Here is a 24,884-nt window from a genome sequence, read left to right on the forward strand (position 1 = left end):
AATGGCTGCCCTCCCCGTACTCAGCAGGCATCATGAGTTGTGATTATCTGATGAATAAATCTGTACAGGAGCCAAGGAGGCTTCTAGAAAGAAAGGGACGGAGACTTCTCTATCTTTGCTGTCGTCTCAGGACAACAATGGCCCAAAGAACTGTAGAAGAGAGAGAAGTTAAGGCCCTTGACTCAGGTTCCTTATGAGGGTCCAGTGTAGAAGGGGCAAATGGTGCAGCTGATGAGAAGGAAGGAAGCCCCTCCTTCCTCATCAGCCATGAAAGTTTAATGGGCTCTGCATGGGAATCTGCTCTAGCAAGGACTCGAGAGCTCTACACCACAGTGGTAGTGAATTAGTTATGGCATCCTCACAGGCTACTTGCCATTGGTCTCAGTGCAAGACACATATGGCTGAAGAGGCAGGTGGGACTTCCTGTCGGCCACAGTTGTGTACATTCAACCCCTTACCCACTAGGCCCTCAGCATTGGCTCAGATAGGTCCCTCTGGTGGACTAACAGCTCCCTGGGAGGCTAGAAGAGGGCCTTAGATCCCCTGGAGCTGGAGTTACAGGTGATCGAGAACTTCCTGATATGGATGCTGGGAATTGAACTCAAGTCCTCTGTAAGATGACTCTCTTAACTCAGGAGCCATTTCTCCGGCCTAATCATCATGGCTTTCCACACACATATACACTTCCATCATTGTATCTCCTTTCCGCTGTGCGGGTACCTTGTCCTTGTATTTATTTTCTTTTTAAGTCTAGAATCTATATATCAAAAGAAATATAATCTCTGTCTGCACCGTCTGGGTAGGGCTTAAAACGATGACCTCTAGCTTCATTTCTTCCCCTGAAAATGACAGTATTACATTTTTTCTTTAAGGCTACATGGTGCTCTGTTATGAACACATAAACAGTTTTAAAAAAAAAAACTGTTTATCATTGATGAGAATTTGGCTGATTCTATAACTTGGCTACCATGAAGCTTGGAGGGCAAGCCAAACTCCTTCAGCCCTGGAACAAACTTCCCCTTAAAAAACAAAAAAACAAAATAAAACAACACAAAACTTCAGCGTGGGTTCAGCTCACTGAAGACTGGACCATGTTCTTCTGGGAGTAGAATGTCCCCAGGGTAATCTCAAAACCCTTCTAGGCTTGAAGTGCTTCTCTGAAGACCGGCAGGCCACAGGCTCACATGGCTTGTAAGTCACTCACCTTCTTCCGTAATACAGCTTCCCCCAGATCCTCTTTCTCTGGATTATCACTATGGCCAGGAAGATCAAAGCGATGATGCAGGCCGGGATGAAAACATGAAGTGGCCACGTTCTGGGGACTTTGGGTTCCATCCAACCTGGGTGAATGAGAGAACCAGAATCTCATCACAAGGTAGCCCTGAGACAGACTGAGGTGGCTTCCTGCGTGGTTTCTACCACGTGGAAATGAGGTTAAGCCTTCATTCCACATCTCTCCCAGACAGAGGTTCTTTCCCTTTCACCTCCACCCAGTGAGGCAGCCTCTTCTTTGATCTCCACATTCACCCATGAAAGAAGAAAGGCTGAGAAATGTCCCCAAAGTTAGACAGCAGGTGATTCAGCTATGATACAGTCCTTTTGTCGCTTTGTTGTTCCACCCACCCACCTATTTGTCATCTTTCTTTTTCCTCCCTCCCACCCTGTCTCTGCCGCTATCTCTACCTCCATCTCCCTTTTCTTCACCACCCGGATTTTCTCATTCAAGTAGAAAAAGTCCCTCAGCTCAAAAATGTATTTTCTCCCTCACTGATAACGCAAGAGCCTAGACTCTGCACTGTTATTCAATTTTAAACACCAGCAAAGTCCTTTCGAAAGAGCAGAACATCCCCAATGGGCTGACATGTTAAATCCAGCCATTCAGATACAAGTTACCCCTTATCTTGTCTGAACTAACCAAGGTACTGCCACTGACACATCCATTTAGTGAAGAGGTGATGAGAAGAGTAATTTAGAGGCTGGGGAACAGCTTTGCAGAGCACTGGTACCTTCAGGCTGGCCAGATGGAGAGAAGAGAGGGCTACAGAGATGTTGAAAACATGGCAAGGAATAGGCACACAAGTTACTCTATGCCTATTTCTGCTGGCTGTTCTGCTCTTGACCTTCCCTCTACAGAGTATGGGACCATGGGACAATCTGGCTAAGGAAGGGATATATATATATATATATATATATTATACCATATAATCCTGAGTCACTTTAGAGCCAAGGAAGCCTCAGGGATGCTAATCTGTCTATGGTCATTGTTTCCAAGGAAGTAAAACAGCCAGGGTTTTAGATCTAGATCTTCCTGATCCAAAACTCAAGCCCCATAGCTATCGTCTTTATCCAAGAGCATGTGAACGCTAGAACCAAAAAGATAAGGGCCAGTTTGGAAGATGTAGGGAGAAGAGCTGAATTGGTTCCTGATTGTGTCAATAAAGAAGGTGGAAGCTAATTGCTGGGCGAAGGGTAAAGGTAGAACTTCTGGGTCCAAGGAGGAGGAGGAGGGGAGGGGGAGGAGGAGGAGGAAAGAGAAAGGAGTTTGTGGCCATGCTTGGGAACGATGAGATTCTGCTCCCAGCAATTATGCTATCTGACAAGTTCTAAGTTAATAAAGCTGTCTAAGTCTCGGAGCAAAGGTGGACAGAGATAGAGAGAGGCAGGGGCAGTAGCTGGTGGCTAGCTGGGAAGGGCTGGGAGCATAATCGCAGCTCCTGGGAAAGGCACCAGCTGGCCATTGGCAGAGCTAAGCTGGGAGGAATGGGTTTTTCCGAGAGTGGGGACAGCGCAGCAGATCTGCCAAGGAGATAGCATATTTTTAAAATTACATGCAACAGGTAGAGGTGTGTTGCAAACCCTAACTGATCACACTGCTTTTTTTCTACTACATGCATGTTGCAGGTAGTGCTGTGAGCCAGGCCCCTGCCTCAGCGTCTTTGGGAACCCTTGTTCTGTCCAGATATGCTCATAGATCCTTCCATGTATGGAATTTCTGCTTACCCTGGAAGACTTTAGCTTTCTTAGAATGCATTGGAGGATAGAGTTGGTTCCTAAGCCACCACTCAGTCTGGTATGAAGCCCAGCACCACTGCAGGAGAGGCTTAGTTCCTAGGCTGAAATGACTAGTCTATGTTAGTTACCTTGTAGCAATCTGCTGGTTATTAATCTTACCTACTCCCTCCAGTAGTTACCATGTAACAACCTGCTGGTAATCTTACCTGCTCCTTCCTTCCCAGTGCTAGGTTAATAGACATAGAGCTCTCTGAGGGGCTGCTTTTCTAGACCCCACCAGCACTTAGACATAGCCTGTAGTATAAACTAGATTCCGGGTAAGAGTGAATTCTCCAGATCTTGACTTAGAACATCAAAGTTCTCTTCTACCACTCTTTCCTCTCTGAAGGCAGGGATATAGATTTGGCAATGACCCTGATTTGACAATTTAACAAGGACAACATCCCGGAGAATGACAGAGTAACAATATGGAAATAACCTGGGTCATTGAATGACTTACAGACGGTAGTTGTTTAGCTGCTTGAAGCGCTTTCTCTCTCTAAGTATTATGTAAAGAGAAATACACTGTTGCGTTGAGTCATTGCATGTTTGAGAATCTTCATTATGGCAGCATGGATGGCCTACATATTCTTTTCTATTATTTTAAGATAACTGCATTCCCTTTAACAATGATAAGATATGTGATGGGAAAAATATCCATCCTATTCTTACCATAGCCCTATGCACTCAGAAAGAAGCCAGGAGTCTTGCTGGAGGTGACAAAGTGACCTCCCCACTCCTTGTTAGTATCATATTCCATTTACCTACACAGTAACTTTTTAAGCATGTGTATCAGCATTTACTGTAACTGTATACCTGAGAGACTGAGTTCCCAGAAGGCTCTGTAGGGTAATCAAGTTCTAAAGCCAAGAGGCGGCAGAGATAGCATTCGAAAGTTTGAGGTCTGGCTTCAGAGTCCACATTCTTTTCTAGCTCCTTACCTCAGAGGTCCCAAGAGGGCTTCACTTTTCTGCCAGCTCTACCTGGTATTTTACGGTTAATCCCATGACCTAGCCCAGTTACATATGCCAGTGAAAATATAGCCACTGGCTGAGGACAGCCCTTGTTTCTGAAGGAAAATGACCTGATGACTCCCTACCTGCTGGCCAAAACTTAGTGCACTCAGCCTTCTGTTCTAGAGTGTCAGCCATCCTCCACCTTCTGTTCTAGAGTCTCTGGTACCCTCTGCCTTCCTTCTGTTCTAGAGTGTCTGGCACCCTCTGTCTTCCTTCTGTTCTAGAGTATCAGGAAGGCATCCTCTGCCTTCCTTCTGTTCTAGAGTAGCAGGCATCCTCGCACCTCATTTCTGCATTTGTTTTATTCACTGATTTCTGAGGTGGTTCACAGCAGTCAGCAGCCAGCAGTGGGTGAGTAGCTCAGTTGATAAGAATGAGTAGAATCAGCTAGACAATGGTTTTAAGAGGTAGGACCACTTGGGAGGATGTGACTGTGTTTATCCTGCTGCTATTGTTTGGGGTCACAAGGCAGGATGTCACATCTGGTCTGTCTACATAGACTAGGAGCTGAGATGAGGGAGCTGAGGTCCTTTATGACTGATTATGTTTCTAACCCGTCATGGCAGCACTTGCCATGGCCCAAACATGGCATTCACTATGATCTGGATACAAAGAAGATTCACAAGAACTATGAAAACGCACTGGAGGCTGCTTGTCTTGGCCGCCAGCTGAAGGGAGGTCAAAAGAGCCTGTGTGAATAGGAGTGCAGCCATCTGTCAGATCCCAATTCCAAAGACTAACGGACAGGTTTGAGAGTCTGAGGTCTGAGAGGCAGTCTAGCAGGACATCGCTGCTTCTGGATACGCGTGTTTGTGGAAATAGCAAGGCCTCTCTCTATACACCAGCACAGAGCAGGTTTTGATCCTCTGATCTGGACTCAGATTAAACAAAAGGCATTTGAGGCTTTAAAAACAGCTCTGACTTCCACTCAAGTCCTAGTCTTCCCAGATGTCTTGAAACTTTCCCGTGTGTTTGTTGATGAAACAAGACAGAAGGGAGTTTTTAAACCAGATTTTGGGGTCACGGAAATGCCCTGTGACATACCTGTCTAAACGACTAGAGCCTGTAGCCACAGGATGGCCCACTCATTTAAGAGATGTAGTAGCTACTGCTAGTCTAATTAATAATGATCATAATGATGTTAACTCTGGGTCAAGATGTTATGCTCACAACACCCCATGGCACAGTTGAGGCCCTCCTTTAAGGAGCACTAGAATTCTGTCTAATGCCTGTGTGACCCAGTTCCAGGCCCAACTCCTGGCCCACCCTCGAGTCCAGTTTTAAAACCCCACCACTGTCTATCCTGCTGCCCTCTTTCCTGCTGACAACCCAGAAGTGCTCATCCGTGACTGTCAGGAGATGAAAGATGACAACAGGTACGTGGGAGCTGCTGTGGTTACTTTAACGGAAAGGATTTGGGTCCAAATTGGGTGCCTCAGTCAAGAGAGCAGAATAGATCTGACCCAGATTCTCAGATGGGGAAAGTCCACTACCATATCCAATAGCAGTTGCTATACGTTTATTAGCAGACATGTCCATGGCATGATCTGTAGAGAAAGAGGGTTTCTTGGTGTTGGGGAAAAGAACACTAGAAAATCTTTGTCCTCCTACGGGCTATTTGGCTTCCTCCATGAACTGCTGTTCTCCTGCCTGCCTGCTGACCTGGCTACCAGACAAATGGCCCTAAGACCAATGGGTCTATGGGTATTCTGATGTTATACCCTGACCTGGTACTGGCTGAGAATCCACAGGAGAAATGGACAGCTCAAACACACAGATTGATGGAGGACTCCAGAAAGAAAGACTGTTCTCTCGGAAACAACTGGCAGGATTCTGGCAACTTATTTTTCCCAGGCTACTTGGGGTCCACAAAACTTCTGAGTTGCTCAAAACAAGGTATGTTATACCTAGACTGGACAGCCGAGTGTGGAGGCCTCAGCCAAGATGCCAGGTTTGTGCTCAAGAAAATGCAAAACAGAGAGCCCTTTCCCAGGAAGGGGTCCAAATAAGAGGCCAACACATCACAAAACAGTAAAACTGACTTTGCCAACATTTAGCCTGCCAGAGGAGGATCAAAACAACAACAACAACAACCACCACCACCACCACCCAGTACTTGCTAGTTTTTGCATTACTGCTCAGATAGTAGCTTTAAAAACCTCTCCAGATCCTTTTGGCCTCCACGTCCTCTGATTTAGCCTCCCCCTCCCAATGGGGTCTGACAATAACCTAGCTTACAGCCCAAAACCTATGAAGTAATAGCTAAAGCTTTAGGCACTGATTGAAAACTTCACTGTGCATACAGACCTGGGAGTTGTGGCCAGGTCAAAAGAATAACCAGGACATAAAAAGAAACCCTAACAAAACTCTCATTAGAGTCCAATGAGAGGAGTGGATAGGCCTCCTTCCTTTGCTTTGCATGGACCTGTTTCACCCCATATGGGGAGGGACTTACTCCCTATGAGATTATATTTGGAAGACCTCCCCCACTGTTTCTCAGGCTCAGAGACCAGCAGTTGACAGAACCCTCTGACTATTCCTCTGTCCAGTCACTATAGACCCTCAGTCTTGGACTATCTGAGAGACCCAGCCAACCTCCAAGTCCACCACCAGTTTCTACTTGTTCAAGTCAAGTGGCTACCCTAAAGGGCACTGAAAACAACTTGGACGGGACCCTACACAGCGATTCTTTCTACTCCTATGGCTATGAAGGCAACTGGCATTACACCATGGATTCAGTACATCCAGGTCGAGAAAGCAGAAGCCACAGACACTGCTGCCAAATGGACTGTCTCCTGCACTATGACCTATTAAAATTAAGGTTTCATTGGGCCCCAGGAAACAAAAAAGTTTCCATTGTAAAAATTAGGGTTGTGAAACTGAGGCTTCCTAAAATTCTTCTTTTAAAAAAAAAGTTCTGGCCTTTGGGAAACAGGGAAAACCTGGGGAATCAGACTTTATGCCACAGGAAGGGCCCCTGGGGATACAGTTCATCATTCCCAGCCAGAAGTTGGCCAGGATTGCTGGTTATGTTTAGACAGCCCAGCCCTCGTACTACATAGGGATAGGAACTAACCAGACTGCCTGTCTACTGACTGACAAAATTCACTGTGACTAGGATCAACACAAATGAATATTACAGGACTTACAAGGACCTGAAACTTGCCTAATATACAAAACCTTTAACATAATACCTTACCTTATTCTGATGCCTGCTATTCTGCCTTATGGGCTAATTTATCTGGATGACAGCAATATCACCAAACCCCTGACTATTTGGTGGACAGTAGTTAGATTCCCCTGCAGAAAGTATCCTATAAAATTGGAGAGGTTTAGACTTCTCACAAGATGAAGAAAACTATGTCTAGCCCTGGGAAGAGCCTGTTGTTTCTATGCTAATTGATCAGGAGTAATTAGAGAAAGTCTTGCTATGGTTGAAAAAACAGAAAGAAAGAAAGAAAGAAAGAAAGAAAGAAAGAAAGAAAGAAAGAAAGAAAGAAAGGAAGGAAGGAAGGAAGGAAGGAAGAAAAGAAAGAAAGAAAGAAAGAAAGAAAGAAAGAAAGAAAGAAAGAAAGAAAGAAAGAAAGAAAGAAAGAACAAAGGAAAGAAAGGAAGGAAGGAAAGGAAGGAAGGAAGGAAGGAAGGAAGGAAGAAAGGAAGGGAGGAAGGGAGGAAGGGAGGAAGGGAGGAAGGGAGGAAGGCAGGAAGGAAAGGAAAGGAAAGGAAAGGAAAGGAAAGGAAAGGAAAGGAAAGAAAAGAAAAGGAAAGGAAAAAGGAAAGGAAAGGAAAGGAAAGGAAAGGAAAGGAAAGGAAAGGAAAGGAAAGGAAAGGAAAGGAAAGGAAAGGAAAGGAAAGGAAAGGAAAGGAAAGGAAAGGAAAGGAAAGGAAAGGAAAGGAAAGGAAAGGAAAGGAAAGGAAAGGAAAAGGAAAAGGAAAAGGAAAAGGAAAAAAGGGAAAGGGAAAGGGAAAAGGGGGGAAAAGGGGGGAAAGGGAGAAAAGAAGGGAGAAAAGAAGGGAGAAAAGGGAGAAAAGAAGGGAGAAAAGGGGGAAAAGAAGGGAGAAAAGGGGGAAAAGAAGGGAAAAAGGGGGAAAAGAAGGGAAAAAGGGGGAAAGGGGAAAAAAGGGAGAAAAAAGGGAAAAAAGGGAGAAAAAAGGGAAAAAAGGGAGAAAAAAGGGAAAAAAGGGGAAAAGGGGAAAAAAGGGAAAAAAGGGAAAAGGGAAAAAAGGGAAAAGGGAAAAGGGAAAAAAAGGGAAAAGGGGAAAAAAGGGAAAAGGGAAAAAAAGGGAAAAGGGAAAAAAAGGGAAATGGGAAAAAAGGGAAAAGGGAAAAAAGGGAAAAGGGAAAAAAGGGAAAAGGGGAAAAAAGGGAAAAGGGAAAAAAGGGAAAAGGGAAAAAAGGGAAAAAGGGAAAAAAGGAAAAAAGGAAAAAGGGAAAGGAAAAAGGGAAAGGAAAAAGGAAAAGGAAAAAGGAAAAGGAAAAAGGAAAGGAAAAAGGAAAAGGAAAGGGAAAGGAAAAGGAAAGGAAAGGAAAGGAAAGGAAAGGGAAAGGAAAAAGGAAAGGGAAAGGAAAGGAAAAAGGAAAGGGAAAGGAAAAGGAAAGGAAAAAGGAAAGAGGAAAAGGGAAAGAGGAAAGGAAAGAGGAAAAAGGAAAGGAAAGAGGAAAAAGGAAAGGAGAAAGGAAAGGAAAGGGAAAGGAAAAAGGAAAGGGAAAGGAAAGGAAAAAGGAAAGGGAAAGGAAAAGGAAAGGAAAAAGGAAAGAGGAAAAGGGAAAGAGGAAAGGAAAGAGGAAAAAGGAAAGGAGAAAGGAAAGGAAAGGGAAAGGAAAAAGGAAAGGGAAAGGAAAGGAAAAAGGAAAGGGAAAGGAAAAGGAAAGGAAAAAGGAAAGAGGAAAAGGGAAAGAGGAAAGGAAAGAGGAAAAAGGAAAGGAAAGAGGAAAAAGGAAAGGAGAAAGGAAAGGAGAAAGGAGAGGAAAGGAAAGGAGAAAGGAGAGGAAAGGAAAGGAGAAAGGAAAGGAAAGGAAAGGAAAGGAAAGGAAAGGAAAGGAAAGGAAAGGAAAGGAAAGGAAAGGAAAGGAAAGGAAAGGAAAGGAAAGGAAAGGAAAGGAAAAGATAGGAAGGAAGAAAAAGAGACAGAGCCCCAAGTCAGATAATTGATGTTTCTGTTCTTGTTGTCCCCTTGGCTAACTATCTGCTATTAGTGCTCACTGCACATGTCATTCTCCTGATTGGATCAACCATGGGCCCTTGTACCTTGAACTAAAATAGAATGAGCCTATGGTTTAACTCATTCTCTAGGGCCAGTGGGGAATGTAATAGAGCTCCAGACGTTACTATGCCTTCAGACCTTAACACAACTGACTCCATGATGGATGTGCCATTCAAGTCATAAAACTCAACCCATAGACAGTCCCATCTGCCAAATAAAAACAAAGACCTGATCCATCCACGTTCATAGTTCTAGGAAATTCTCTAAATGTACTAACCTTGCTTTATTTCTGGCTTCTGTAGTTCTGCTTCTGGTAACTGTTCTTGTTAACTGAAAACGGTTAACCCAGAATATGATTTTTGTGCTTAAAAACTCATTGTGAGAAAGTCTTGGGGCTACACCGTGATCTCGGACACCCAGTATGATGGACAGCTAGTTAATACAGACTTTCTATTGGCTTAAACCCATGCTGATCAATCTTCTTTTGTGGATTCTCTACAACATTTGGATCAAGTTCAGGGAACACATGGTGAAGAAGGGACAGACAGACAGACAGACAGACACACACACACACACACACACACACACACCAGCCAATGGGAGGCACCAGTAGGACACTGGGGGACCCGCAGTGTGGTTGTGGTATGTCACATACTTCCCTCCTCGAAGCTGCACTCCCAGAGGAGCTGCCTCACAGCTGTCTTCTCCTGGTAGCCTCTCCAACATTGGTAACTCTTTCTCAACAGTAGAGATCTTTGTCCCATTCTATCTTTGTAGTTTTCTATATTCTACCTCCACTTCATGAAGAGTCTCTTAGAACACTTTTCTGAACGGGCCATATGAGCACACCATCTGTTTCTTGTAGAGGAATTTTAATCCAGCAACATGGCTGCTTTGGCAAGGGATCACATCCAAAAACCTAGATCTATGTAATCTGGCTGGAATCACACACCTTTAATCTCTATAGCTGGAATACAGACACACCCTTAGTACACACCTTTAATTCCAAACCTTGAAGATTTGGTTAGTTTGTAGAAGGAAGCAGCCATGTATGAAAATGAGGTGCAGACAAAGTGACAAATCTGAGAAAGACTTGATAGAATGAGTCAGAGATAGGATATGCCCAACTCTCATGAGAACAGACATGGAAGAGAGGTGGCTTAAGAGAGAACAGTGGAGGGAGAGAGAGACAGACAGACAGAGACAGAGATGACAGCAACAGAGAGACACAGAGAGAGGAGAGAGAGGAGGCAGTTTTACTGGGGCAGTTTTACAGAGATAGGTTTCAGGTGAAGACAGAACGAGCCAGAGAATGAGGAGGAAACAGAAGATTAAACATATTGCCAGTTAGTTTGAGGCCAAGTGAGCAATTCAGTCAGAAGCCAAGAGAACTCAGATTGGACCAGTCAGCTTGGAGAGGAATTTTGATCCAGAAGAGCTGAATTGAACCAGTCAGCCAGAGTTCAAACTGAACTAGAAAGACTGAGCTTATTCAGTAGTAAGCTTCTGAATGACAGTGATCTCTTGTGAGTACAAGTCACTTTTATGATTTTCCCGTCTGAACTCTAATTGATAAGACTAGGAAATGGGGGCCACACTTACTCAGAGGGTCAATGACGGCTGAAGTCAGCTCCTTCGTGTGAGCATTCCAGAACATGCAGGTGAAGTTTCTGTTAGGCTGAGGCTTTAGGCGCAGAACACTGGTGACCTGGTAGAGGCCTTCGGGGGTCCTGATGTGGCTGGTGTTGGCAGGAACACTGACATTTTGCCAGGACACTTCTGCTAGGGGATAACCTCTAGCCTGGCAGGTAAGCTGCAACTCCCCTGTCCCTGGAACCTCCAGGATCCCAGTGTCTATCCTCATGTAAGAAGCTGGACAACAGAAGAAAGAGAAATGTTGTTTTGGATTGCTGTACAATTCTACTCAATGGAAGAAGAAACACATGATCACCATTGATCTTAGGTGATACTTTTTTCTAAACTCAAAAATATTTTCTATGTCTCAGGTTTACTAGTTTGTATAGTTTGAATAGTTTTTATTCATACAGTACAACAGAGATGTTTTGTTTGATACACATAATTTTTGTTGGGGTTGACTGAAGACAGGTAGGTTGAGAGTGCTATCCAAAGTCAGAAGAAAAATGATGGATAGACCCAATGTTTGAAAATAGGAAGGCTGCAAACTTACATCCTAGCACTGTGCTAGGATGCCATATTCTGTGGTCTCTTGTATTCTAAACGGTCTCATAACTGGAGAATGGCGAAAGCTGAGGGAATGGTTAGGGCTAGATTAGCCCAATGGATCACTTTTCAGACAGCATCAGTAGAAAGTTTACTCAAAAGTTCTTCCTTTCTCTCCATTATCTTTGTGATTAGGAGGAGGAAAATAAGGACTTGTGTATGAGCTGTAAAAAAAAAAAAAAAAAAGAGCTGGGTGTGTTTCTTACTTCTCAGTACAGACATGTTCTGTGCAGTACACACTAAATGAACTATTCATGTGTGATTTCCTACTTTCTAGAACACGGAAATCTAAAACTAAAAGGAGATATTTGGAGAGTCAGGAAGGCACAAAGACTGTCCAACAGTTCTAGACCACACCTAAAAATTAACAAATATTGCTACACACGTCTATAGCTGAAGTGTTGACAATAAACTATGGGGTTTTGATGATGGAAGGGGGAGCGAGTCCTGCCTTTCATTAACTGGGAAATATTTCCTTAAATAAGTAATACAGGCATCGAAGTAAAAGCAATCTTGAAGTAAAAACCACAGTTGTTGGGATGGTTAATCTTGTCAATTTGATTGGATGAGAAGCTCAGTTATCTAGTGGGTGGGAAGTCTGCCTTGAACAAAGACAGCACCATCCCACAGGCTCAGAACCCAAACAAGCTAAAGAGAAAACAGCCATGATGGGAGTTCTCTTTTGCTGTATCCCTCTGACCATGATGGACTGGATCCTCTGAATCTGTGAGCTAAAATTAATTCTCCCTCCCCTGAGTTACTTATGTCAAGTGCAGTGTCACAGTGGTGGAAGGCAATTGTAACAGGTGTGATAAGACAGTTTCTTAAACTGCTGGAATATATAGTAACATAACACTCTTTGGAAAGAGCATTTCATATTAAACTAATAGCAACTATATTTTTCAGATTTTGTTTTTGAGACAGGCTCTCTCAACGTAGCGTAGGCTAGCCTTGACCTCGTTACGTATTCCAGGATGAATTTAAATTTGCTGCCCTCTGGTGTCCGTGATTATAGACCCTGCATCACTTTACCCAGGTGGATAACAGTTATGTGAAGAACCTTAAATACATAGCATTCATTGAATCTTCACTGTAAGCTTTGTGGCATGACCTTTTTACCTAATGTAGAACAGCGAGGAGGAAGACATGCTCAGAGCCTTTCCCATGTGATTTGCCTCTTGTCTTTCTCTGTTCTGCTTCCATGTAATAACTTATTAATTTGACTAGTTATATTCAGAGACACAGAGAATCAGGGTTTCCCCAGAGATTAATTCCATCACCAGGGATTAATCCCAGGGCGCTTCACATGTTAGGCAAGTGCTCTTCTGCTGTGCTATATCCCCAGGCATAAGAAAGATGTTCTTATCTTTTATGAATGGATTAGGGTCTGTAATGGTAAACTTTAATTGTCAATTGGATACAATCTAGAATCATCTGGGGGAAGCACCTTAATGAGGGGTTGTCCACATTGAGTTGGTTGGTGGGCATCTCTATGGGGTATTGTCTTAATTAAGTTGATATGGGAAGACCCAGCCCACTGTGGGTGGTGCAGTTTCCTAGGCATGTGGTCCTGAACTACATAAAAGTAGAGAAACCAAGCTGAACACAAGCAAGCAAATGTGCATGCATTTATTTGTCACTGATCCTGACTCTGGGTGTGATCTGAGCTCCTGCCTTGATTTTCCCTCAAAAAGAATACAAGGTGGAACTGTAAGCCAAACAATCCCTTCAACAATAAGTTGTATTTCCTCAAGTTATTTTATCCAAGCCTCAGAAATAAAACTAGAACAGGGTATGAACTGAAAATCTGTGCTTCTAGATTAAGAGGAGAGGGCAGGGAAGAAGAGGGTCTCTGTTCTTATTCAAGCTCTCCCGTGTAAGTCACCCAGAGATGCTCCAAATAGGGAGGCAAGGGGAAAATCATGTGGCCAGGCTACTATGCACCTGTCATATGATGTTCACTTCCAATATGGCTTTGCATTCTTGTATGTTGCTCACACTTTCAAAAACTTTGTGAAGAGGAGGGGTTAAATGGCCATAAAATCTGGCCCTAGCCTGGTAACCCGACCATTATCTTATTTAAAGTATACAAGGACTGTATGAGGTTGGTAAATTTTGGATTCGTAGCTTGTAAACAAGGAAACAGTAGAATCCTTGAGATGGAGAGATGTGAACTTCTGCATTTTATCATAGCACTTTGTATTAAAAATACCACAATGGGCCAAGAAATAACACAAAAAGGAAGACTGTCTTCTCTTTATCAATCTAGCAAGCCCCAGAATTCAAAGAGTCTTGGACTCTGAAACAAGTCTACTAAATGACTTGGTCTAGTCTTCCCAATCCCTTGGAACTAAGTTTTGGGCTGTCTCTACCAATCAAACAGTATCTGAAGTAAAAATTTCAAGTGCTCACTTTACTTCTAGATTAGCCATACATTTTCTCTTGGTTCAGCATCTTCTTAGAAATATTTCACTATATCATACTGTATCTTATGTCTACTTTTGTGACTTTGGGGGGTAAATGTGGAAAACAAATTTTTGGAGTAGTTTGCTGTAGGGGCGATCCAGGCAACTTCCACGGGAGGGCTTCAAACAAGAAACTGATCTTGGCTGAGCAAAGAAAGGTGATTCAGAAGGGGAAGGACGAGGAGCCAGGTGCTTGGCTGAGACTTTTTGCCTTGTGGGGTATAAATGAAAGGACACATCGGAAAGGATAGATAGTTAGCTAAAGGAACCATCATGGTTTCAGGAAGAGATGGAAACCCCCACCCTACACAGTTAACATTATCAGAAATGCCTTCACAGTCCATTTTTCATTGGAAAGTAGTTGGAGAGATATTATCCCCAACAATATATAATGAGAAAGTTGGACTGGGGTAATATTCTTGTGAAAAGATGAGCAAATGAGTTTCAGAGGTGGAAGTGGTTTTAAAAGTTCAAGATTTCTTTGAAGGAAGGTCTGATGGAATTATACACTAAAGCCATCTGGCCCTGGGCTGTTTTTTGTTTGTTTGTTTGTTTGGTTGGTTGGTTGGTTGTTGTTTTTTTTTTTTGTTTGTTTGTTTTGTTTTTGTTTGGGAGGTTTTTAATGACTTCTATTTCCTTAGGAGATATGGGCCTGTTTAGATAGTTCACCTGCTCTCGATTTAACTTTGGTATGTGGTATCTGTCTAGAAAACAATCCATTCCATCTAGATTTCCCAGGTTTGTTGAGGATAGGTTTTTGTAGTGGGATCTGATGTTTCTTAATGTCCTCGGTGTCTGTTTTTATGTCTCACTTTTCATTTCTGATTTTGTTAATTTGCATACTGTCTCTGGGACCTTTAATTAGTTTGCCTAGGGGTTTATCTTGTTGATTCCCTCAAAGAACCAGCTTTTAGTTTTGTTGATTCTTTGTATAATTCTCTTTGTTTCTATTTGGTTGATTTCTGTCCTGAGTTTAACTATTTCCTGCCTTCTACTCCTCTTCAGTGTGTTTGCTTCTTTCTGTTCTAGAGCTCTCAGGTGTGCTGTTAAGTTGCTAGTGTAGGATTTCTCCAGTTTCTTTATCAGGGCACTTAGTGCTATGAATTTTCCTCTTAGCATTGCTTTCATTGTCCCATAAATTTGTATGCGTGTCCTCATTTTCATTGAATTCCAGGAGTCTTTAATTTCTTTCTTTATTTCTTCCCTGACCAAGTTATCATTGAATAGAGAGCTGTTCAGTTTCCATGGATACCTCAATCCCACTTGGGAAAGAGAAGAAAGCAATTGGGGGTGGGGATGGGATCTGGGTGGGAAAGGTGACAGGGAGGGGAAGAGAGAAATATGATTAGGTATGGGGGCAGGGGGGAATAGGACTGAAGCCCTGAGGGCCAGCACAAAGAATGGAAACAGGCAACCTCTGGAGGTAGGAGGTGGGAGGACCCTCCAGAATGTACCAGAGACCTGGGAGGTGAGAGACTCTTAGGACTCAAAGGGAGGGACCTTAGATGAAATGCTCTACAGTGGGGAGAAGAACTTGTAAAGTCCACCTTCAGTAAAAAGACAGGCCATCAAGTGGAGGGATGGGGTTGCCATCCCACAGTCACAAACTCTGACCCAGAATTGTTCCTGGGTCAATCTGAAAGAACTGCAGGGACAAAACTGGAGAGGAGACTGAGGAAAAGGAGGTCCAGTGACAGGGAACAAATTGAGATTCAGCTCAAGGGGAGGCCCCAAGGCCTGACACTATTACTTATGCTATGGTATGCTTACAAATTGGGGCCTATCATGACTGCCCTCTGAAAGGTCCAACAAGCAGTTGAAAGAGTCAGATGCAGATATTTACACCCAAGAAGCTGGTGACCCATGTGGTTGAATTAGGGAAAAGCTGGAAGAAGCTGAGGAGAGGGATGACTCCAAAGGAAGACCAACAGTCTCAACTAACCTAGATCCCAGGGATCTCTGAAACTGAGCCACCAACCAGGCAGCATACACCAGCTGATATGAGGCCCCCTACACATATACAGCAGCAGACTGCCTGGTCTGGCCTCAGTTGAGAGAAGATGTACCTAACCCTTGACAGACTTGGGGCCCCAGGGAGTGGGGAGGTCTGGTGGGGTGGGGCATGGGGACATCCTTGTGGAGACAGAGGAGTGGGGTGTGGGAAGTGTGGGATGTGGAACAGTTGGAGGGTGGACTGAGAAGAGGATGAAGTCTGAACTGTAAAAAAAAGATTAAAGAATAAAAATGAACGAAAGAAAAAAAAAGTTCAAGATTTCCAACTCAATGAGAAGTTCTTCTCTTGCAACTTTGCTAGATAACTACATTGGTGAGGGCTAAGGCACGAACCTAGAAGCACCAGGTAATCTGCAGTTGGTGCTCTAGACATGTTAACTAGGTGAGGATGGTTAAGTGTGTCATTCAGGTCTGTATGTCTTGTCCTTTCTGCTATAGCAGAGATGAACCAAAAACTCACATATGCACAAATTCGTTTTCTTCTTCTTCTTCATCTCCTTCTTCCTCTTCTTCCTCTTCTTTCTCTTCTTCCTTTTCTTCCCCTTCTTCTCCCTCTTCTCCTTCCCCTTCCTCCTCTTCCTCTATTTCTTCCTTTTCCTCTTCTTCTTCTTCCTCCTCCTACTCTTCTCCTTCCAATTGTTTTTGAACAAATAGAACTGGGATTTATTAGGAAAAAGTGAAAAAGTCCAGGAGGCCTCAACTCCAAACAAAAAACTAAAGGCAATTATAGACAACTAAGGAATATTGAGAGTGGGAGAAATAGTTTTCCCCAGCGAAGAGTACACCAAATGGGTATTCAATACTGAGTGTATGTATATGACATTGTGCAGACTGAGCAGGTTTTATGATATATATGTACGTATGATATATACACATATATGTGTTTGTGTGTATTTATGTGTGTTTATGTATATACATATGTCTAGAGCCACAATTAATGAAAAGAGAATAATGACTTTGCAAAAAGATAGATATGTGTTTGGGGTGCTAAAAAAATTAAAATGGTATAATTATAATTTCAAAATATAAAAATAATTTAAAAGAAAAAGCTAGAAAAAAGAACTTCTGAGAGAGGGTAGGGCTTCAAGGAAGGAAGATCCATCTTTCCAATTTATGTTTAACATATTGAAGCTCTATATTCAGATGTGTATACATTTAGAATTGTCATGTCTCCCTAGAGTGTGGATTCTTATTAGTATGAAATGTGGCTTTTTAAAGATCCTGCCATTTTTCTATGGCATATAATGGTATTACAAAACATAGATCCTATTACGATTTTCATACACACACTGACCCCTCCATTACTGTCAGTCCCCCTCCTCCTTCCTCCCTCATCCCTTCCTGTCCCCTGATAGTCCCCTTTTACTTTGATGGCATCCCTTTCCCTTTATAGTCCACAGATGAGACCAAACATATTATACATTTCTTCCCAAGTCTTCATTATGTCTCTTTACACAGTGATTTCCAGTTCTATCCACTGTCCTATAAAGGTTATTTTCCTCATTATGGCCGAATTCTCCATTAAACATACACACTACATTTTCTTTATGCATTCATCTGTTGTGGCCAACTAGACTGTGACTTGCCTAAGAGGAATAGTTCTACAATAAATGTGGTGTGTGTTTTTATGGTATGGTTAACTTAGAGTCCTTTGAATTTATATTTAGGAGTACTATAGCTCAATTGAACAATAGTACTATTTTTAGCTTTTTGAGGAACCTCTATTCTGATTTCCACTGTGGCTAGAGCACAGTGAAATCTAAAGTAGGCCAAATGAAGACACGGCCTTTTATCTTTAGCAACATCTGTTTTTCTCACACTAGCAATCTCCTAGTTACTCACTTGTAGTTAAATGTAGCTATCAACGGAAGCTGCTTCTTCCCTCAGACGCCATCTTCCCCATAAGCACCAAGTAATTACACTTCCATTGGGAAGTTCATTCTCATGCCATCAGCTTCTTCCCTCAGACACTTGTGTGGCTTAGTAAAATAACATAACATCTGAAAGGTGTTAGGCAAGGGCTGGCTACATGACCGTTCAGACTCTCGGCTTTCTTGTTAATTAAAGGACTTAGCTCTCTGCTCTGCTCTGACAGTGTCTCTAGCAGCAGAATCATTTCATTCCTGGCACCGGCTCTCACTGACCGGTCTGCCAAGTGACATTCCCAGGGGCTCCACTGCCCCCCCCACCCCCACGTCTTCCTTAGTACTCTCTTGCTGATGTGACTTGCTACCTTGTTGCCTTGCTGAGTTTTCAGTCTCTAACATTAAAAGATCGATTAATTTCTACTTTAGATTTCTATATCCTTCATGGTTTCTATTTCCCTGGTGTATGTATGCATGCGTGTGGGGAGGGTGTATGGTGTATGTTTCTCTGCCCATGTGTGTGCAGGAGTGTGTGTCCATATAAGGAGTATGTGGCGTATGTTTCTCTGTGCATATATGTGTCTAGGTGGGCATGCCCATGTAAAGATCAGAAGATGGCTTTCCTTATTGTTCTCCACAGCACTCCCTTGAGACGGGCTTAAGTTCACTGTTTTGGCTAGGCTGACTGGCCAGGGAGCTCCCAGGTCCTGCCTGTTACTGCCCTGGGACACTGAAGGTACAAGCAAACATTGTTTTTACTGCAGGTGCTGTGACTTTGAACTCAGATCCTTACTCCTGCACAGCAAACGCTCTTAGCAACCTCGGCAGCCCCCACATCACTTCTAAGATAAGGGCAAACTTTGCACACAGTAATTGTTGTCTTAAACATCATAGTGGCTCAAAATAAAGTGGAAATGTTCTTATATGCTTTTGTCTTGACAGGATCCAGGTGAATTTCAAATAGTCACTGTACCGGCTGGGTTTGTGTGTCAACTTGACCCAAGCTAGAGTTGCTACAGAGAAAGAAGACTCAGTTGAGGAAATGCTTCCATGAGATCCAGCGGTAAGGCATTTTTTTCAATTAATGATCAGTGGGGGAGGGCCCAGCCCATGGTGGGTGGTGCCTTCCCTGGGCTGGTAGTCCTGGGTTCTGTAAGAAGGCAGGCTAAGCAAGCCATGAGGAACAGAGCAGTAAGTAGCACCCTCTATGGCCTCCAGTCTCCAGGTTCCTGCCTTGCTTGAGTTCCTGTCCTGATGGACTGTGATCTGGAAGTGTAAACTGAATAAACCCTTTACTTCCTAGTTTGCTTTTTCGTCATGGTGTTTCATCAGAGCACTTGAAGCCCTGATTAAGACAACCACTAAAATAAATCTTTGAGGATTGCTTCCAATCTGTCATTAAACAGCTTATGGAATAATATAGGGCCTGACTATAATTCCAAAAGCTTTCCCCTCTTGGAAAGTCAGGGCAGTATGTTCTTGACTCCAGGTAGCCATATTCCCCGGTTTCCAAGTTCCCCTTGGGAACGGAGCTGAAGGCACAGATGTGGCTCCATTAGTAAGTTATTTCAGCTGGTGTTTTCCCTGAGTCCAGCAGAAGAAGAGGCCTGGTGTCTGCTCATTTTCCTGGCTTCCCCTGGCTCCATTGTAAGCTTTAACCCCCTTTACCTTGACTTAGATCTTATACCAGATGTCAAAAAACCATTTCCATTTCCGTTCAGGTGCTTTTTGCCCCTTTGAAGGGGCTGCCTCTTAAGACCCGGTCTCTGGTTTTTGCCTGAACTACCCATGCTGTTGTGTAAGCTATCACAGCCCTCTGTCAGAGATGACTTGCGGGGGACACTCACCTTTGACTTTCACCGTCAGGTACTTGTAGTCCCAGGCGGCCCCGCAGATGACCAGGCAACGGTACTGTCCGGAATCTCTCACTTGGACACTAGGGATGTGGAACAAAGCCTTTCCCAGGGGCAGCTGCTCCTCCAGCAGGGTGGCTCTTTCACTTTGCAGAGACGTATCATTTTCTACCTTCTGCAAACTGGCTCTTATCCCTTCCAGTTCAGTGCATTCTCTGCGGTCAAAATAGCACTCCAGGCTCACACTGCTGCCGACGTCTACGGTGTACACTTCTTTAGGAGCTGTCACGGTGAATAAAGCTGCAAGGGAGACACAGCTTGCTGTTGTCTGCTTTTATGTCAACGTTTCCGTTCTTCTGGAATGAGAGTTGTGCTCCCTCCCTCCTGCATCTTTTAGAAGATCCTCGCCATTCTCTGGGCTCCTCTCTTCCCTCCCCTCATCCCATATAGAAACAGTGGAGTTCTTGCCTCGGGACCTGGAGGTGGTTTTCTCATCTGAACATTCCCACCCACACAGCTGATCCCACTCTTGTTTCTCCTGAACACCCCAGCAGGAACTTTTGATGGACAGGCCTGCTTGCCCTTCAACAACATCTCCCGCTAGCTCCTCAGGGTCCTGCAGTCAACACAGAGCATTTCCTCTTTTGAGACCAAACCTTTCCTTAGGCTGCCCTACCACTGCGATCTGCCTTATTTATTACCATTATATTTCTATCACCTGGGCTGACTCTCTTTAGTTTGTATGAAGTCAGTTTTTACCTCTCTTTGCCAAATATCACCACCTCCAACCAGCAATAGTAACAACACCTCTATTGCTCACAGAGCTGGTAGATACATTAGTATCCCTTTTAGTCCCCCTGGAAGCCAGGGAGACAGGCAGCCTTGTTACCCCCTTTAAAATGAAGTAAGGCACAGAACGGTTAAATTACTTGCCTAAGAGTGCACAGCTAAGACTGGTCCAGGATTTCTCAAGGTTTCACATGCTGTTAATCACCAAGTCATAAGAGTTCAGTGAAGATGTTCATTCTTGGATCAAGAAAGTCAAAGGTGACTGGGTAAGAACTATTTCTAACCACTACAGGCCAAGTTCCATGCAAGGTACTTTGTTACTATATTACCTAACACTATGGCCTGAAACATGTATGGTCTTTAAGATTTTATAATTTTGTTCAAAGACATTAGCTGTATTCTTAGGAATACAGTTCATATGGTAACAATTTAGGGCCCATTGGTGTTCGACCTGAAAAGCTGCAGTTTCTATTCACAGTATTTTCCAAAATTTGAGATGAATCTCATCAGAGACATGCAAGATAATTTCATGTGGTACAAAACCAAAGCCTGAAGGGAAGCGAATTGTTTGTAGAGAAATTTATTCCCTTCTCAATTTGATTCCAATCTTTCACCTACAGGCTTCCTAACTGGACTCTATTGTTTTGGAATGAACATTTCTTCTTTTGCTAAGGTAGGGAGCTCCTTGGAAGATGACTCGCATTGGCAAGAACTTAGTAGGACGGCTTGATTTTCAGTGTTTGCTTTTGTTCCTAGCCTCCTTTATACTAGCTAGCGTGTTACTGAGTTTCTGCCTATACAAAGTAACCTGTTTGCTTGTATTTTAAACAATGAGTTGACTTAAATAACTCTGCAACAGCAGAAACAGCCTAGGCAGTGTTTGCATGTAGAAATTGTGGGAACCTGTATGCTGCATCCTTCAGTAATGAATGGGTATCCCAATGATGGAAGTAAGGTAAGACATGGAAATTATTTCTAAATCATCACAAAAGATTGGATTGAATTATATACTCCATAGATCTCTTTTATCATTCATACAAGAAAATAATCTGATCATCAAATATTTGTGGGCTTTTAAGAAATATTTTTATTTAGTGAGCTTGAGTTCAAATTCCAACAATACCAGGATTGGTTAGGGACCTTTGGAGCAGGGGAGGGGCTGGCTTTTAGGTTCTCTGAATCTGTCTGTATGAGGTAAATATCCATCTCTTGGTTCTATGGGAAAATCTGACCAAGGTGGAGCACGTGTATCACTCGTGTCTGCCAGCAAGCAGGAACTCAGAAAATGTTCTTTCAGGTGATGGTTAATTCTTGGGAAAATAGTACTCATGTAGGGAATGCACAGTCATCCTTTATTGGCCAGAATAGTCTGTCCCTCCCTCCCTCTCTTCCCTCTTTCCTCTCTCCCTTCGCTCTCATCCTTCCTCCTTTCTCTCTTTTCTTTCTCTCACTAGCAGGGTCTCACTATGTATCCCAGGCTGTTAGCTCATCCCCCTCCTGCCTCAGCCTTCTGAGTCCTCAGATTCTAGGTGCCCACCACAACTGTGGCAAACTAGAATATTTTAATTAACCAGGAAGGTTGTCTGGCCTGACTCCAAAAACCTTTTGGTTTTCCTGCTGGCTGATGGTTCACATTGCAATTCACTTTTGGATCATCTTTGGTTATAAGACCTTGTTACATAGTTCTGTATGGTCTTGGACTCAAACTTTTCCTGCTTCAGCCTCCTGCGTGCTGGAGTGGCCAGGGTGTGGCCATACTCAGCTTGCCAGTCTCTTTTAATTCAAACTTCCATTATCCTTCAAGCCTTAGAAATGAATAAGATTGCTTGCCTTGGCATTTTTCTAGGATCCAGAATATTAATGTCACTCCTGGGGGACCAGGGAGGGAAAGGGGAACGTGGTGAGCAGAAGACTCCGAGCCTGCCTGCATTCACTTCTCCCTGAGGCGTACTTCACAAGAGACCACACGAATCAGCAACTGTGGGTTACCGCCCAGCATACCAGACAGTGATTTTCACAAACGAGCTTTACCAAAAATGACTGGACAGTTTATTACCTCCATTCTCTGCTTTGACTACAACTAGAACATTAATGCACACTTTACACAGATCTGTAGTGTGGAGGAGATGCACACACGCCCAGCATTTGTTTGTGTAACATGGGGCCGGGAGAAAGGCTCTAAGGTATATGCTTCTATGCAAAACAGTGTAAATCATGCGTGTCCTTGCTGGATCAGGCTGAGAAGACCCTTGGATCATACTAGTAAAAAAAAAAAAGGATGTAGCTCAGGAATTCCTGTATGATTCCATTCTGTAGACTCCTTTGCATGCTGAAATGACAAGTTCTTATGTACTTAGTGTTTAGATCCATTATTAGGAGAACTGTGATGATTAAGTGTAAATTTGATGGGATTTTGAAACACCTAGGAGGCTTAAACGAGCAGGGAAGATCTGCCTGGAACAGGAATGACAGCATCTCATGGACTGGGGTCCTGGGTTAAGTAAAACCGAGAAAGTTGGCTGAGCATCAGCATCCCTTTCCTCCTGCTTCCTGATGGCAGATGCAACGTGACAGCCGCCTCACATCTGCTACCGTGCCTTCCCCACCCCTGTGGACTCCTGTGTCCTCTCCAATGGTGAAACAAAACAAACCCTTCTCCCTTAGGTCGCCTCTGCCAGGCTGTTCCTTAGGTACCGCCAGGGAGCAACGTGGCTAAATCAGGAATCATCTCTAAACCCTTCACTCACTTGTAACTAAAAGATACTTTGTTTCAAATCCACTCTGCCACTCCCGAGGGGGCGGGAATCCTAACCATTCACTCATCAAAAATATACTAAGCTATTTTCTGAGCATTTAGTTTAGGAATTTACCACTATTAAAGTCGGTTCCCCCTTTTAAATTTCAGATGCCCAAACGGAAAACAAGGAGAGAGGTGGTGAAGGGGAAAGAGGAGTGTGCAAGGAAGGTTTAGTTGTGTGTCTGAGTAACCGGCTGGATAGATTTGGAGATGTGTTGACAGCTAAGCTGTTTACCGCTCTATCTTTTTTTTTTTTTTTTTTTTTTCTCATGAGAGGAGAGAGAGCCAGTAACTTCCTCTGGAACTCCCCTGTCATTACCGCAGAACTTCCCTCATCCCCTGCCCCAACCTTTTATAAACAAGTGGCTTCTCTTTTCTTTTCAACCCCACTCCACCCCCATCCCTTGCAGAATAAATGCCTTAAGCTTTAGAAATACATTTTACCTTTCAGCTAGGTGACTTTTGGGGGCTTGGGGGTAGCATTTACAAGAGGAAGGAACAATGACCTGACAAACCGTGCATCGGAATACTTCACAATGACTAAGAATTGTTACTTAGACTGACTTCACCTCAGGTATAGCTTCCAAGACATGCAAAGCTTTGGGCTTGATTTCTCACAAAAATGGGTAGTTTGGGAGATGCAACATACGTTTGAAATTCTATAACTTTCAGCTTTTTGTGAATCACAGAGGAAATGAAACCACTTGTAATGGATTCTGTACACAATTCTTTCTCAAGGCTGGCTGTCGGCGGGTTAGACTAACCAAGCAGAAGGCCTCAGCCGGTCTGACACAGTAGCCTTCTGGGACACTGCCTCTGCCCACTCATGGTTGCTTTAACAAAATACCTGTGTGCTGTGTACTGACGTTCAAGATTCTGGCGGTGGGGGCTCCAAGAAGCTTGGCGCCAGCACACAGCCCTGCCTGTGTCCTAACCTGGTGAAGAAGCAGGAAGGGATGGCCATACTCCTGGGGTAGTTTCCCATTATAACTACCCACTCTTCAAAGACAGATGGGACTCTTTTTATCAGTGTGGACATTTGGGATTTAATTAACTTCTGTTAGACCCTACCTCTTAAAGCTTACACCACTGCCCTGGAGGTATAAGGGAACAGGAACCTTTGAGGAACATATATCCAGACCATAGCAAAGACTTTTTTTTTCTTAGAAAAAAATATTAATGCCCAAACCCTAATTCCCATTCTTTAGATGAAGTTATTATTGGGGTAAGCAGACACTCATTTTGGGGTTTTCCTGGAGCCTCTAACTTGCAGACAGTATTGAATAAGTCTAATTAGGCAGAGCAAACATCTGCAGTTGCAAACACCGATGACCACCTTGCCACCTGAAACGTTGCTTTCAGCTTCACCTGAGCACTAATTAGAAACACAGTCTCTCCGGCTTGCCCCAAACCTAAAGACCCAGGATCTGTGAGGCAGACTTAGGACACTGGGTAACTGAGGCAAGAGTGACAGTTAACCTTTATTAAACACACTGATCCCAACACTAAGAGACTCTTCTACCCTCCTCCGATTGGTCCTCTGTCACCCTCCAGAGTAGGTGATGCTGTTCGTATTTAACAGGCTTTAA

The 24,884-nt window shown here is 43.5% G+C and overlaps 1 protein-coding gene across 1 annotated transcript in view; it reads right to left on the bottom strand.

Annotated features, from left to right (window-relative positions):
* The window catches only part of Pdcd1lg2 (programmed cell death 1 ligand 2), a 52,597-nt gene that overhangs the window by 14,009 nt on the left and 13,704 nt on the right, over positions 1-24,884 (bottom strand). The window contains exons 2-4 of the mRNA XM_021152335.2: positions 19,704-20,009; positions 10,875-11,144; positions 1,205-1,340 (exon numbers count right to left, since the gene is read on the bottom strand). Of these exons, the coding sequence (XP_021007994.2) occupies positions 1,205-1,340; positions 10,875-11,144; positions 19,704-20,009 (712 nt within the window). The remainder of the gene's footprint in view (positions 1-1,204; positions 1,341-10,874; positions 11,145-19,703; positions 20,010-24,884) is intronic.

The sequence above is a fragment of the Mus caroli genome, unplaced genomic scaffold, assembly GCF_978045245.1.
Source record: "Mus caroli unplaced genomic scaffold, Mus_caroli_1 scaffold_20, whole genome shotgun sequence".
NCBI lineage: Eukaryota > Metazoa > Chordata > Mammalia > Rodentia > Muridae > Mus > Mus caroli.